Below are 15,935 nucleotides of genomic sequence, written 5' to 3'. Positions count from 1 at the left end.
AAGACCAGGTAAATGACAATATTCTCTTTCATTCTTCTCAGAGATGCCTGTTGCTGCTAGACACCTTCCAATGGCAGTGCAGTTAGGATTTCTTTTGGGGGGAAAGCAGGGAGGAAAGAGGAAGGAACTAGAGCTGCATATTACTGCTCTCCATGGAGTAAAGCATCAGTACTTCAAGTTTTAAATTCTGGTTTTGTTCAATGTTGCACTGGAACAAAACAGGCACAGTGCCTAGCGGAGAGGTTAATTGCTATAAAGAACGGTCTGACTTCATCTAAAAATAAGCGGTCCGACACAAGAAGCTCCAATTTTCATGCTTTTAATACAAACTTAAAAAAGATCCGGAACATTATAAACTATACAGCTCTGACCTCACCTACAACAAATCTGCAAAAAACATTTTAGCGTCAAGCGAGTATTGCACAATGTTCCAAAGTAGAAAATTGGGATATTTTTCAGTCTACAATAAAGGAATTATTTGCATCCGCTTTCCTTAACAGAAAATAACCATTCCTTTCAAAAAAGTAAAATGTACATAATTTGAAAAAATCCTGCCATCGTTTTCTCTTTTTCTGAAGCATACAATGTCAATATCTCTTGGTTTTCAATTTTTTTTTGAAAAAATAATTTGTTGCATATGAAATCTGAAATGAAATTACAATAATGTACATTAGAAATATATACTCTTAACCTTTACAAACATAGTAAATTATTCAAGCAAAAGGAAAAAAAAAAAAACTTAAGATTCCGATCGGTTAGTGCCAAATTTTTTTAAAAATAAAAATAAAACCAAGCAGTGTTTTTATGTTCAAGTAAAGAAAGGCTAACATCTGCATAATACATCACGTCACCTCAATGAAGAACACTTGGGGAGGGGAAAGAAAAAGAGGAACCAAAAAAATCCTCAAAGCAGCAAAATGACAAAATCACCAGTTTCTCTCTCCCCCCCCCCCCCCACCGACCCCATACCTCCCCACCCAAAAAAAAAACCCTCATGAAACAGGGATGCCATGTATTCATTCAGAAATTGAAACCCAATATGTACCTCCCAACTCGTTCTTTTTTATTTTGTTTCCATCCTTCAGCCGAGATGAGCAGAGGCTGAACCTTGCTGTAGCCACTAATGCTGCTCTGAGGCACTACTGCCAGTGTCCTGTCAGGTGCACAGAGCTCCAGATGACCCAGGTGGTTGCAAACTCACCATCGTGGGCAGGCGAGTCGGACTCTACATTGTAAGGGCAGCTCTGGTACACAAGTTTCTATTTTGCCCTTAGTAATGAAGTCTGAATGCCCTGAGCTCCTGGAAAAAGTGGTGATCATCACTCATTTCAAGACTGCAAAAGTCTCAGGGTTAGAGACTTAGAGGGCTGCTCGTCACTCTTAAGTTGCTACTTCAGTCATGAGGCCTCAAGCCTCGAGTTCAAATCTGCCTCCTGTTGGATAGCTGTTGCCCTGGACTGCACTGCTGTTATTTTACATCAATTGTAGCCCCTTTTGAAGCAGACTTGTGTCCCAGCAAATGAGGGCTGCATATTTCTACACAACAAATGGCAATTCACGAGGCAGGCAGCCAGAGAATCTACCACTTGTCTTTTTTCACCCTTCCCCACCCCTTCTGGTATTTACCTGGTAGCATTCTTAAACTTTCCCCAACAGCAGCAAGCACGATCAAGTCAGACAGCCCCGGGACTCTAACCTTCAAACTTTGGAAGAACACCTGTGGCGTCTGAATGGTCACTGGACACAAAAAAACAATTCCTGCACGGCCTGCTTAAGAAGTCAAGAGCTCAAAAAGGTGTCCCTAGGATGTGAAGAGAGCAAAATTTACACAGGTCCTCTACCCACCACCATTCTCCATATCTCTTCTCCTACTCCACCCCAAAAAAAGTGCACCATTCCCCTGTTGTCTTGCAATTAAAACTATACTCCACTAAGCCAGAGCAATACAATATGAAAAATGCACCGACTGGGACCAGATGTGTGTTTAAATGCAACCCTAGTTTATAAACTTACACCATTTGGTGAGTCTCCAATTTCAGAACTATTGCAGCCTCAAATTATAGGCAGTTGTGACATTGCTGCTTACAAATGCAATCTGCATGTCAAGCTGCACTGATACTGCATTCCAACAGATTGGGGTAACAAGGCCAGCAAGCCATTTTGGTCTGGGGAGGGTGTGAGAGGGGGAGGGAAGAAATGAATACCAACTCCAATTCTTACTTTAATTGGTATAATTTGGGAATTAGAAAAAAAAATCTAACTGGTATCAAGATATTCTAACAGTTTCAGCAGTCTGATTATTAAATGTAGTGTATTTTATATTGGGATAAAAGGGGGAACAGCAACAGCATGAGGCACAGTACAACAAATCAGCTCAAAGATCCGTTGATCCAACACCACATGCTGGATCTTCAGTTCATGCGAGTTAGGCAAGGCTGCGATGGCAGTGGAGCTCAGTCTCAGTATGGGTGCATTTAAATGTCATGACTCTCTGCCAAAAGAGTGCTCCACTAATCTGGAATTGCTGGGACAGAAGTCATGCTGCTTGTAATGTAATTCTGCTATGGGCTTCTTGTATGATCAGTCCTTGGTCCCTTTACTCCAGCATGGGACCTTTTCTGCTCATTTTAATGCACAATAAAAGGAGTTTATGCTTTTTGAAATTTAGGGCTCCGTCACTACAATGCGAGACTATAAAACATGGAACCACTACTTAAAAAAATTGATAGTTGAACGCAGCTAGTCCTTTAGCGTTTCTTTGCACTACCCTTTATCACAATGAAGAATTTATGCTGTAACTGGCTACTTTCAGATCAGAGTTTAGGATTCTAAACTGCAGAAGGGCCACAGCACAGGCCAGGCTGAACAATAACACCGATGACCCTGCAATCCAATATTTCAGAAACTTTTTAATGCTAGGACCAATATATAAACACTGCACTTATTTGTCCATAACAATTGCAAATAACTGCCCAATGGGGATGAAAGGTAGAGATAGCTGGTACCCTACTGTAACTCAAGTCATTTTACATGGATTACTGGATTAGTGTGTGGGTACAAACCAGCAGTGCTCCAACACATTGCGCTAAAGTGACAGGGCACAGGCCAGAGCTCGAGGTCAACATCTAGCCAGCTGCTCCACCTTGAGGGGGGGGGGAAAGCAAGCTGGGCAGCAAGTCACTTCCTCAAAGAAGTACATCCAAGTCATCCAGGTATACTTCCAGGCATCATCTAGTAGTCAGTTCAAGTGAGCCATCTGCAAATATCTAGGAGTCGAGCAGCTACCTGCTCCATTTTGGACAGCTACATAGGTAGTTTAGGATTATTATGGGTTTTCCAAAGGATATTGTTCCTGCCTGAAACACAAGCCACTTGTGTAAGTTACAAGCCTTTGGCAAGTTTTACTAAACAGCTAGTTCGGACACCGCCATTTCTCCCATTTCAGCTGTACTGTTTGGATGGGATGCAAAAGAAATCTGCACATTTCCCACAGGAGAAATAAATCAGGGAAGACTTGCATTATCACTAATAGCCTGCAGAAGAGCAACACTGGGAAACAAGTAGGAGCTGACTGCCTCCTTCGCCAGAGGAGTGGTTTGTAATAGAGAGAAAAAAAAGGTTTTACTAGCATGCTGATTGAGCATAGCTCCGTCTCTGGAGTCTCACTCCCAACTTTCCAGCATCAGCAACATACCAGAATGTACAATGCAAACAATTCACATCTGGTTTGTAAATCCCAGAGTCAAATATAAAGCTTTACCCACCATTATTCCTTCTGAAGCACCCAATCTACTGTAGTTATTTTAGACAGGCTTTTGGAATAATTTAAAATAAATTCTTTTGAAGGCTGGCTTGGAATAAGCTGGTTACAGTTAGGTCAGTGGGTAAGATGGGGAGCAGGAAAGAGCTTAGTACGAGGTCAAGAATATTCTGGGGTGAATGGAGGATGGCTAATATCTCAGGTTATAAACAGCACAGGTCATCCTGCATATATTCATATGTGTACAAGTGTTTCCTTTGATATGTAAAACCCACTAATATTTTCCTTATGAGTGTCTAAACCTAATTAACAGTGTTCTAACAAACCTTTTAGTTTGGTCAAATATTGCAGCTGCAGCAAAAATGGATCAGCAACGCTCTGAAACGGGATAAAATATTTATCAAACCGATAAAAAATATTACCACTGCCATCCCCACTCATCTCTGGGACTGAAATAACCAGTCTGGTCATCTAGGACAGGTTAAAAAATACCAGTTTAAATATTGCTCACTGCCTCAAGGGCAATGCTGAAGTTCCTAAGTTTTTTGTTGTTGTAAATTGCAAGAAATAGTAAACACTGCTGCACATGTCCTCTCATGTTTAGATGTAGTGACCGATCAAGCATCATGGTTTTACAATACAGTAATCACTTCAATAGAAAGCTCTTTACAACATGTTCAGATAAAGATGTCTCTGGCGTTCCTTTCAAACAATGCTCAATACAAAACTGTGTCAGATGCAACCAGTCGTTCTACTACCCCCACTACAGCACCGCATGAAACTTCTGTTACAGGATTAGTTGACTAGCTGACTGCAGTGTTGCTAAGGGCTTCATGAAATCTAGACCGTAGCAAACTGTCACAACAAATACAGTTGAAACCGTTCCATTTGGTAGATTCAATACAATCTTTCTAAAAGGGGTTGCATTCTCCTGAGCCGCACACAAGCCTGACCAGAATTTGACTGCACAGTTTGCAGCAAGGACTGAGATCCGGTTTCCTGCAGTGGAACTCACTTTTCAAAGAGTGTTAAGAGGTTCAGTCCACACACAAAGCTAAAGCACCTCATGCTGCAAGCACTGACCTGTGAGACACATTCCACTGCTACTTATGGGCAAACAAAAGGAAGTAAGTCCTCAGATCATCACTAAGAGTAGTATAGGTAAGAGCATAGTTCCATTTAGTTATACAAGTGAATTGGGACATTACAATTTCTTCACGTTCAAGAGTTCAATACTGGATTTGAAAACTGAAGGTAGGAAAACAGGAATACTCCAGTAGTACAGCACCTCAATGTCTCTCATACTTTATAGGATATAGCATTTACTAAAGGTGCTGACAACCGGTGGGACATCAATACAGCATCATTCAACTCCAATTTGATAACTTTCTACAGGATTAGATTCCGCCCACACACTGGACATGGGCGTATGGTTTGAACCTGGTACGTTACTGTACAGCTAAACGTACAAAGCTAGAGCAGTAAGGACCCAATGTGCAGCAGGGTTCAGAAAATATGGTTCATGCACCCAATTTCTGACCAGCTTCAGATAATGTCACAAAACACACCCATCAGGTTCCACAGTTACTCAAATCCACTGAAATATTTATCTATTCATTTGCCATTTTAGCTGCATCTAACAGTAGAGGTGACTGTTTCGTAGTACCCACAACGGCAGATGTGCTTTCCCAAGTTTGGTTCATTCCCTCCCGCCACCCAAACATATCTTATTACATTTTTTGTCTATTCTTAGACCTAATGGAGCATCACCTCTTTGCATTGTGGGAAGGGGAGAAATTATCGCTGGTCAAAGAATGCAACTGGAAAATATTGGAGAGATGACCCAGAACTCCAGGGTAAAAAAAGGTACTCCCAAAAACTAAATACCTAGGATGCAAACAAACATCCCATCATCACATCTCTGCAATATCTACATCCGCCACAATAAGTGCTCATTTCACCAAACTCGCAGCATACTGGGATAGGAGGAGGCACGGCTCTTGGTAAGATGCAAGGTACTGTAGACCTTCAATGTAGAACTCAAGTCGCTTAGTACAACCAAATGTAATAAAGTTGTCCATATAGCAGGATCCACAGTATGTGCCACAGCTTCACAGGATTGACCTTTTTTTTTTTTTGCTAGTTGCCACAGTACAGTAGTAATCCAAATTCGGAGGAGATCAGCATGGACGAAGAACTTCAAAGCCCTTTAACCACGTTGGCAGGTTCTGTTGCAGTTCAGAGTGAGGTGTTCTTGTTGACGAGACTTGCTGAGTTTTGAAAAAGGGAAGGAGGGGAGAGAGCGCAAATAGAACAAACGCCAAGACTCCGTGGACAACCAGTATGAACTGGTTAAGACAGACTCTCCCACCGCATTAAAATGCTTTTTGGCAGAATTCTGCTTCACTATGAACCTGCCAAACCTAATGGTCAGTCATGGCTTCTCATCCTGCAGTACTATAGCAACAATAAAAAAAAATGGGAAATAATGTGTTCTCCTGGCAACCCTGATCCAGCTGCTACTTAACGATTACAGTGCAAAATTAAATACAGATAAATACTGGCACAGGTGCGAGGTAATGCCCCAAATCTAATTGCTGTGAAAAACTGATAACACTACCAGTTACATATGGTGACCTTTATTTTACTCATAAATTTGGAGTATTCTAATATTTCAGTATTTCACTTTCCTTTTAAGATGGACTTTAGGTGCCATATTTCCCAAGGGAAGAGTATAGAATTCTCAACAAAAAAACAAGGTACGCTAACTTTGAAAAACCCACAACTTCAGAAATGGATTGCATGTATGTGACTTGAACAATTCAAAAAAAAATTTGAAAACTTAGGAGATGATAAACACTGTTTAAGAGATTGTAAGTGGGGTTGGAGGTTTAATGTTAAACTGTTCCCAAAGTGCTCTTCAACACGATATATTAGTGTTGGTCTTCTTTGAGTTCTATGTATAGAAAGGGTTCTTCACTAAATATTTTAGTTAGCCAAGACAACTGGCTGAAATGGCTGGTTAGGATACTGCATGGTATTCAAGTTGAAGTCGAGTCCTTCCACAAATGGGGCTTTCTCACCCAGGTTGTTGTTGTTGTAGATTGGTGGCACCTCAAAGGCATTAGGGAATGGAGCTGGGCCGGAGGATGATTGGCTTTCATTCCCGAAGTACAAGCTCAATGAACCAGGGTAGACAAACTCCTTGGCATTCGGAGAAAGGGAGGATGGCGGCATCTGGCTGCTTCCAAGGACCAGCGAGTGCATTGATGTGGACAACCCCTTCTGCTTCATCAAGCCGTTGGTGGGAGAGCGGGCCATTCTCCGGCCTCCAGTTTTCATCTTGGTGGACCCAAATTTGGTGGCAGCAAAGGCTGCAGTAGTGAAGGTGATTGGCTGAGTTGACCTTGGGATGAAAGTGGGGCTTACTGAATTCCCAAAAGATGGAGAAGGGGAATTGGACAAAGAGTTGCCCTGGTCGGTGATGGGCGTGAAAACTTGGGCCTCCGGGTTAAAGCTGCTCTTTATCTCCTTGTCCAACTCTGCACTATTTTCATTGTCGTCCATGTAGAGGACCTTCACAGCCCCTTTCTCACCAATCTGATAGGACACCTCAAATGGATCAATCCAAAGGCTCAATTCTTGAGGAACATTAGCCCGAATATCTTCAATATCCAACCCACTCCTCCTAGCGGCCTGCTCAACGATGGGATCCACAGTTTCTCCAATATGGACACACCTGTACCCAGATCCTTTCAGGGGCTTTTCTGGGTACCAGTGGCCCTCATATTTTTGTTTTAGCAACCGCTCCAGCTCCTCCCCAAAGAGGTCTGCACGTCGTCTGGGTAATTTGTTGTACAGATAGGAGATAATGAAATTTAAAGCCACTTTGATCTCCAAATGCATCCTTGATATATGATGACTGGGGCAAGGCAGTGTAGAAAGAGCTTCTTCACCAAATCTTCACACAATCCCTTAAAAAGAGAAAAGCAGCAGTTAGTTCACATATACTGGTACTGTCCATTTTCTGACTGCCACTGTTAAAGTTTTAATAAACAATGTCCTGGTGGCTTATCATGGCTTTATATCAACTTGATGAGTTTATGATTAGGGCACAGATCTGTACCTATCGTCAAGTCTTAGTCAGTTAGCAACGGTGAAGTGAAAGTCTACATTGAGGAGGTAGCTGCAAATACAATTAGCTTGCTGCACTGAGTCACTAAATTAGTTACAGGGTGATAAAGTCTAGGGAACAGGATACTGCCACCTCTGCCAAGTCAGTCACGCATGTCTTTCTGAAGATTTTTTTTGGAGGGCTGAAGAAAACAAAACCAGACGAAAATGAAGAGAAAATATTTGACCAGCAGTACTAGTCTCAGCTTAGGCCTATTGGTATAAATATGCTATAGGAAAAACTGTACTTGTACCAGTGAAGTTATGCAATACACTTAATCATGTCAAATTGCTTACCCCCAGTGACAGACCTGTAATCACCAGTACTTCACCTTACTGCTGTATAGCTCAGTGTTCTTTCTAGACTCAGTCCTAGATTGGAGGAACAAATTGTACTACTGGACATTGTCCCATGTTCAAATGAACATTGCATTAAAAAAAATTCAGACTTCCATTATTACACTTCACGGAAATCCCAGTGACAACACTGCCTAGTTACGAGGCAGTGGCATAGCAGCATATTCTTGACCTAGGTTAGGTTTTCAGAAGAGGAACCAAGCAGAGGCTAGATGCTTTAACACGGAACAAAAAAAAACCCAGGGGGCAAATATAGTCAATGAGCCGTTTGCACATCTCCTGGCATCGTACTTTGAAGGAGTTGTAAAGTTTTGGGAACACGTTACTGGCCTACTCTCCCAGCTGGAGCAAAGAAAGGCTAAGATGGCAGCTTGGCATCTCCCTCTACATTCCAGATTTTTCTGAAATCCCACATAATCAAGATCTCAAATTCCATTTGCAGAAACTATTCTTAGCCAAAAGCAGTCAACTCTACCTCAACAAATTCTTGATTAATTTAAGTAAGCAAATTAAAAATTCTAATTTTCTACTTTCATTGCAATAGGCAGGAAGAAACAGCTATAAAATCTGGGAAGTAAACTTGTAAACCCTAGGTTATAAATGTTATTTTGCTGCATGAACTTGGCTGCTGTACATCTCATTTCCATAACACAATTGCAGAAAATCTTGCGTGTACTATACTTGAGAACTTTCTGCACTCAACCCCACAAGAAATTCTTACTTTTCTAATGCAAACGCCTCTCTCTGATAAAAGAATAGATCATGGCTAATCTGTATCTTAACTCCATCTACTCGCCTTGGTTCTGTAACCCTTACCCAATGAAAATCTATCAATCTCAGTTCTGAAATTGTCAATTGACCCCCAGCCTCAACAGCTACTTTGGGGGGGGGGGGGGGGGGGGGGGAAAAGAAAAAAAAAGAGAAAAAGTTCCAGATTTCCACTACCCTTTGTGTGAAGAAGTGCTTTCTGACACCACTGAACAGCCTAGCTCTAATTTTAAGGTTATGGCCCCTGTTCTGGCCACCAGAGGAAATCGTTTCTATCTATCCTATCAACCCCCTTGATAAATATTAAGATCTAATCACTCTGGAGCATGAAAAGGTGCCAGCAGGCAACAGTGGGTCATCGTAGCAAAGAGATTGTGATATCATACCGTAGTGATGATTGGTATGTTGCAGTGTTCCAAAATGCTACTGCTGTGCGTGATGCAAGTGCCAAGTCCACTTGCATCTTGCAAGTCCATCTGTCTGATAGATTGTCCTTTAGGCAGCAGCATCCAGTTCCAAGTAACTAGATTAAATAATGTTCTCAGCCAAGCGAGGCAACACGTTGGTGTGAGTTGGGCTCTTTCCCGTCCTTCTACACATGAGAGTTTCTAATCACAGAAAGCCAGGGAGAGGCTAGCAGACTCGCCAAAAATCAGGCTAAGAAAACCCGGGTGCTCTCACCAAGTTTTTAATAGCTGGCTCTGGTGCAGTATAAGCAGAGGCTAGGGGCAGGTCACTCTTATGTAGTTGAGTAGTAGCATGTGGAATAAGGACAGGACCGAGTAAGATAAAAGAAAATTAGGAACAAGTTGAGAGGACTGTCCGGTGATGTAATATGCCCTCAATGAAAGTAATCTGGATTGCATCCCCGATTTGCCACATGGCAAATTTTTCACACAAGTCACGTTGTTGTGGAGGAGTCTATGAAGCAGGACTAGCACCTGAAAAGGAACTTGAACTGAAATAGAATCAATGTGGGAGCAGCTTGCTGGAGAGTCAGGTGTCAGAATGCCATTCAAGATAAATGCCACCTTGGCAGCATGTTAAAGCTGCACAGAAAAAAAAAGGAAAAATAATTAAACAATTGGCCATCAGTCCAACAAATTTTAAATTCAAGTATTAAACATGGTCCTATCTACTTGACATATTGGGACCAGCATGCCATACAAAAGCTCATGATAGGAGGCACCATCTTATTACCAAAAGTTTTTGTATGTTATGATCAAAATGTCAGTCATATTGATGGACAACCAGCCACTGCCACTGAAGACTCTAAGCAGAATCTGGCACTGCCCTAAAACCAGGCCTGCTCCAGTCATAGAATCATACAGGAGGCAGCCATTCGGCCCATCATGCATGTGCTAGCTCTTTGAAAGAGCTATCCAAATTAGTCCCACTCCCTCATTCTTTCCCCATGGCCCTGCAAATTTTTCCTTTTTAAGTATATATGCAATTCCCTGTTCATATCAGCCCATATTTTACCTATCATGAGTTGTGATTCTCCTGCCTTCTGCAGTCTCAAAGTAATGCTGTAAAGTTGCCGGAAAGCTGTCACTGAAGTGATCTTTTTGTTTCAGGTGATTGCAAGATGCGACAGTTTAGGTTTGTATCCAGCATTCCTTGTGCAAGTTCATGGCCATGATTCCTGTTCTCACTATCTGGTAATAATTTTCAGCTCATCACTGTGACCTTGTGAAGATTCCCAGCTCTGATCCTTCCTGCACAGTTCCAGACCAAGCTGCATGGAGATGCTGGCATTGATAAAAGACCAGATAAGACAAAAAAAAAATCACATTTTAATCCATTACAGAGCATCACTGCCTGAGGTCTGGACCAGGTGTCCAGCCTATCCGTTCAGTCAGGGAAGAGGTCTTCAGGTTGAGTTTGAAATGTTGGAAATACAATGCATTGCAGGGAGGCACAAAAACTAGCTTCTCATCCATACAGCAATGAACAAAATCTGCACATCAGCTTTATATTGAACACCATTACAAAATAGTCTGCACTTTTGTTAGCACTCCTGGTTGCAAAGCACGTAGACTTAAAAGAGCTTTGTAGTTATCACCTGAAATGCAGTGCTCTATCTTGGAATGTATGTAGTAGGGCCTGTATTAAAAACTGACAGTGGGAAGCACAGAGCTGATCTGAGACCAGTGAATTCTAAGGCTTCTCTGCAGTATCCTTCCATTTGCAGCAACCTTCTTGCACAATGTTTTTACTAACTGCTTTCAACATATACCATGTACATTTGAAGTTTCTATTATTAATGGCAAACTAGTGCTTGCCTTCTACAGATCCCACAACCTTAATCTCAAGCCCCAGGTACAATTTACAATTGCTGTCAGATATCCGTGTAACTTCACAGCAGCATTTCTGATGCAGAATAATTAAATGACTGGAGATTAAATTAAACTGTAGTGTGAGAGATACCCACTTCCAGTTAAAACCCAGCAAGACAATTACACATCTTGTCCTTCTAAACTTGGATTGCATCTGGAGTATTTAGTTACAATACTTTGGTGAAGTACTGATGATGGAAATGGTGGGAGCAATTTGAGTTGACAAACAGCTAGCACAAGAATCTCACATAATTTAGCCATGCGATTTCACATATCGTGACTTGGTACTAATACACTAACGGAAAGCCTAGTGATACAATGCTGTATCAGGGACTGTAAAATTACGTGCAGCCAGTCAGACTCCCCCTTTACATTTACTCAATCAAACTGGGCATTAACAATGAGGCATATGGATATTGGGTGGTTTATTATACCAACAAAAATTTTGGCACAAGAATGTGCTTAAACCACTGGCACGGTAATACTGAGCAAGTAACCACAAAGTTGAACATAATTTGTTAAATGCTCACTGTGAAAGCCAAACCTCATACACGCTGAATGGGATACATGTGGCATTAATCTAGCAGCAAATGGAATTCAAAATGGAGGGAAATTTGGGGTGGCTGAGCTCTGGAATATTCCAACAGAATACCCTGTGGATGGTAAGGTAGGCCCACATCTTGGGTTAACTGTTGTCCTCATTCACACAACCCATGTCTTATAAATGTATTCATGTTTTTAATTTCCTTAAATTAAGGGCATCTAAACCTAACTATACAGCTCTGTTTTCCAATCGGTTCAAATTGAGAGTAGTCATGCTGCCGGCTGCATAAATATACACTGCTGGCACAAATTAAAATTTTAACATCAACATCCTTGATATTTCCAGCATTATGTTGATTAAACAGCAATCTAATTCTGTGCTGAGTTAGTTCATCTCAGACAGGGCATCTAAAGTGGTACAACTAGCCTCATCACCAGAGCTAAGAGGATTTGGGGCCGGGAGCAGGGGGAAGAAATCAGCCACAGTTCTACCCAGAACATTATCTGGTGACCATGCTGGAAATTGCTAAATTTAACATACCACTGACACCACATTTAACTCCTGTTCACCTTGTGGAGCTTATTCAGAACTGCTGCAGGCTCTTCGACTACAAAGAGCATCACAGCAGAGCACAATCCTGTCCTCAACCACTCCCAACCCCACGTTCTTCCAGAATCCGAAGGCTGCATTTGTACAGATACAAAACAGTATACAGCTGAACAGAATGATACCAGGGCTTAAAAGGATTAAATTAGGATAGGTTGCATAAACTTGGCTTGTATTCCCTTGCGTTTAGAAGGTACAGGGGTGATCTAGTTGAGGTGTTTAACACGAGAAAGGGATGCGATAGGGTAGATACAGATAAACTATTTCTTGTGATGGGTGAATTCAGAAGGGGGCAGAGAGCTGGGCCATTTAGGAATGAAATCAACATGCACTTTTTCACACAAAGGATAGTGGAAATCGAACTCACGCCCCCAAAAGGCTGTGAATGCTGGGGTCAACTGAAATTTTCAAGTCCAACAGATAGATGCGTGTTAGGTAAGGGTATCAGTGGCACGGAGCAAAGGTGGGTAAATGGAGTTGAGGTACAGATCAGCTATGATCTAATTGAATGACTGAACAGGTTCAAGGGGCTGAATGGACTAATCTTGTTCCGATGATGATTGAACAGATTCAATGCCACACCTTACCATGCCAAAATACTTGGCTCTCATGCAAAAGGAAAAACAGGAAGTGGAGAAAACAAGATTAACCCTCTTTCTCCTCAGTCTGTCCCCTTGCCCATGAGCAGAGTCCAGATTGTGGCATTGTTCAAAAAAATACTGGAGGTTTTAGATTTTAAAACCAATAACCAACGATCAGCTCATTCAATCTCAGCTCAAATCGACCGCCTTCTGGCACCAACTCGTTGGAGCTGTGAGCTAACATAAAAAGAACAGCTGCTGAACAACTCCAAGTTAAGTATCTTCCGCACACATTGCTCGCATTCTTTCAAATATGTTCAGACAATTGGAAATATCACAGCAAAGGCACATTGCTTCTTCAATCCGGTGCTATTTTTGGGCAAGGTATATGCCGAGTAGCAGATCTTGAATTTGGATATTTGGATGCAAGCTTACTATCAAGTTGCTCAGTTAGCATATAGTAGTGCAAATGTGCATTGGGGAAATTTACTAGCAGAATTGCAGTAGATGGTGCGATCTGTGCAGAGTTTTCAAAAATGAATGTTACTGAAATCACCGGTGTAGAGCTGAGCTTAGGTCCCAAGCACTCTTCAATTCAGAGTGTTGGGGGATAGCATGGCAGCATATATTTTGCTGAAATGTTTCCAAGGCAGACGATAAGTCAAGGCATAAGTCAAGATCAACACCTTGTACATACAATAGTTACTGAGGCTACCATCCCAGTTCGCTGAATTAGCTGATCCCAGCAGTAGGGTAAATCAAATAATCATGACCCCAGGGCTGGGTTTGGGAGGAAGGAAAGGGGTGGAGGGGGTGTATTTATTTATTTATTTTTTTTAAAAGACAGGGTTTACAATCCTAGTGGAAAATTGCCCAGGTATGTCCTGTCCATAAAAAGCAGGACAAATCCAATCCAGCCAATTACCACCCCATCAGTCTACTCTCAATCATCAAAGTGATGAAGGTGTCGTCGACAGTGCTTTCAAGCGGCACTTACTTACCAATAACCTGCTCGCCGATGCTCAGTTTGGGTTCCGGCAGGACCACTCAGCTCCAGACCTCATTACAGCCTTGGTTCAAAAATGGACAAAAAAAGAGCTGAATTCCAGAGGTGAGGAGAGAGTGACTGCCCTTGACATCAAGGCAGCATTTGACAGAGTGTGGCACCAAGGAGCCCTAGTAAAATTGAAGTCAATGGGAATCAGGGGGAAAACTCTCCAGTGGCTGGAGTCATACCTAGCACAAAGGAAGATGGTAGTGGTTGTTGGAGGCCAAGCATCTCAGCCCCAGGGCATTGCTGCAGGAGTTCCTCAGGGCAGTGTCCTAGGCCCAACCATCTTCAGCTGCTTCATCAATGACCTTCCCTCCATCATTAGGTGAGAAATGGGGATGTTTGCTGATGATTGCACAGTGTTCACTTGCAACCCCTCAGATAATGAAGCAGTCCTTGCCCGCATGCAGCAAGACCTGGACAACGTCCAGGCTTGGGCTGATAAGCGGCAAGTAACATTCGCGCCTGACAATGACCATCTCCAAGAGAGTAACCACCTCCTCTTGACATTCAACGGCATTACCATTGCCGAATCCCCCTCTATCAACATCCTGCAGATCACCATTGACCAGAAACTTAACTGGACCAGCCACATAAATACTGTGGCTACAAGAGGTCAGAGGCTGGGTATTCTGCTGCGAGTGACTCACCTCCTGACTCCCCAAAGCCTTCCCACCATTGACAAGGCACAAGTCAGGAGTATGATGGAATACTCTCCACTTGCCTGGATGAGTGCAGCTCCAACACTCAAGAAGCTTGACACCAACCAGGACAAAGCAGCCAGCTCGATTGGAACCCCATCCACCACCCTAAACATTCACTCCCTCCATCACCGGCACACAGTGGCTGCAGTATGTACTATCCACATGATGCACTGCAGCAACTCGCCAAGGCTTCTTTGACAGCACCTCCCCATCCTGCGACCTCTACCACCTAGAAGGACAAGGGCAGCAGGCACATAGGAGCAACACCACCTGCACGTTCCCCTCCAAGTCACACACCATCCCGACTTGGAAATATATCGCCGTTCCTTCATAGTCACTGGGTCAAAATCCTGGAACTCCCTTCCTAACAGCACAGTGGGAGAACCGTCACCACACGGATTGCAGCGGCTCAAGAAGGCGGCTCACCATCACCTTCTCAAGGGCAATTAGGGATGGGCAATAAATGCTGGTCTTGCCTGCTACGCCCACATCCCATGAACGAATAAAAAATTCCAGTAAATCCTGCTGGAAAATACATGTGTGGATGTTAGATGAGGATAGGGTAAGGCTCAGCTACAATTACCCATCCCCATCCACTGTTAAATACCCTTCTGACACTCTCAGCCTAAGTTCACATGACAATGGTCTCCTAGGGAAGGTACTGAAGAGTACCTGTTGGAGCTGTACCCCAGCATGAGACATCACCACCCCCCCATCAAAATGTCATTAGTACCTTTTCAGTAGTTAAATGAATTATGATCAAGATCCTTTCATCGGTCTTCTAGAATATTTGTAACTGGGAGTGCATAGGGAGAAAAAGATGGAGAAGTTACTGGCCCGATTAGGAAGATGATCACCAAAATCTGTTGACTGATCACTCCTAATTGTTCGTCATGAATTATATTAAATGCATTTTGTTTTTTTAAGTAAAGAAATTGACAGGCCCAATGTGTTGGTACAGCTACTGAGTGGGTCACTTCCCTATTCAGGCTGAGCATCGCTGCAGGCGGACCTGAAAAAGGCCCATTGCCAATATACGCTCGAAACAAAAT

At 42.6% G+C, this 15,935-nt stretch overlaps 1 protein-coding gene across 16 annotated transcripts in view; it reads right to left on the bottom strand.

Moving 5' to 3' along the window:
* Window positions 1-303: 303 nt before the first annotated feature.
* Window positions 304-15,935, bottom strand: part of LOC137305716 (protein Tob2-like) — a 28,326-nt gene continuing 12,694 nt past the window's right edge. For 5 of the 16 annotated variants that reach the window (XM_067974642.1, XM_067974646.1, XM_067974650.1 and 2 more), the window contains 2 exons: window positions 10,541-10,809; window positions 304-7,734 (listed from right to left, as the gene is read on the bottom strand). In XM_067974642.1, coding sequence (XP_067830743.1) covers window positions 6,749-7,666 — 918 coding nt within the window. In that variant the 5' untranslated portion in view covers window positions 7,667-7,734; window positions 10,541-10,809 and the 3' untranslated portion in view covers window positions 304-6,748. The remainder of the gene's footprint in view (window positions 7,735-10,540; window positions 10,810-15,935) is intronic. The other 11 variants (XM_067974644.1, XM_067974643.1, XM_067974647.1 and 8 more) reach the window with 7 other exon arrangements.

This window comes from Heptranchias perlo, chromosome 40 (genome assembly GCF_035084215.1).
Source record: "Heptranchias perlo isolate sHepPer1 chromosome 40, sHepPer1.hap1, whole genome shotgun sequence".
Taxonomy (NCBI): domain Eukaryota; kingdom Metazoa; phylum Chordata; class Chondrichthyes; order Hexanchiformes; family Hexanchidae; genus Heptranchias; species Heptranchias perlo.
The sequence above is the reverse complement of the archived record's forward strand: the minus strand, read 5'-3'. Positions and strand labels throughout refer to the sequence as shown.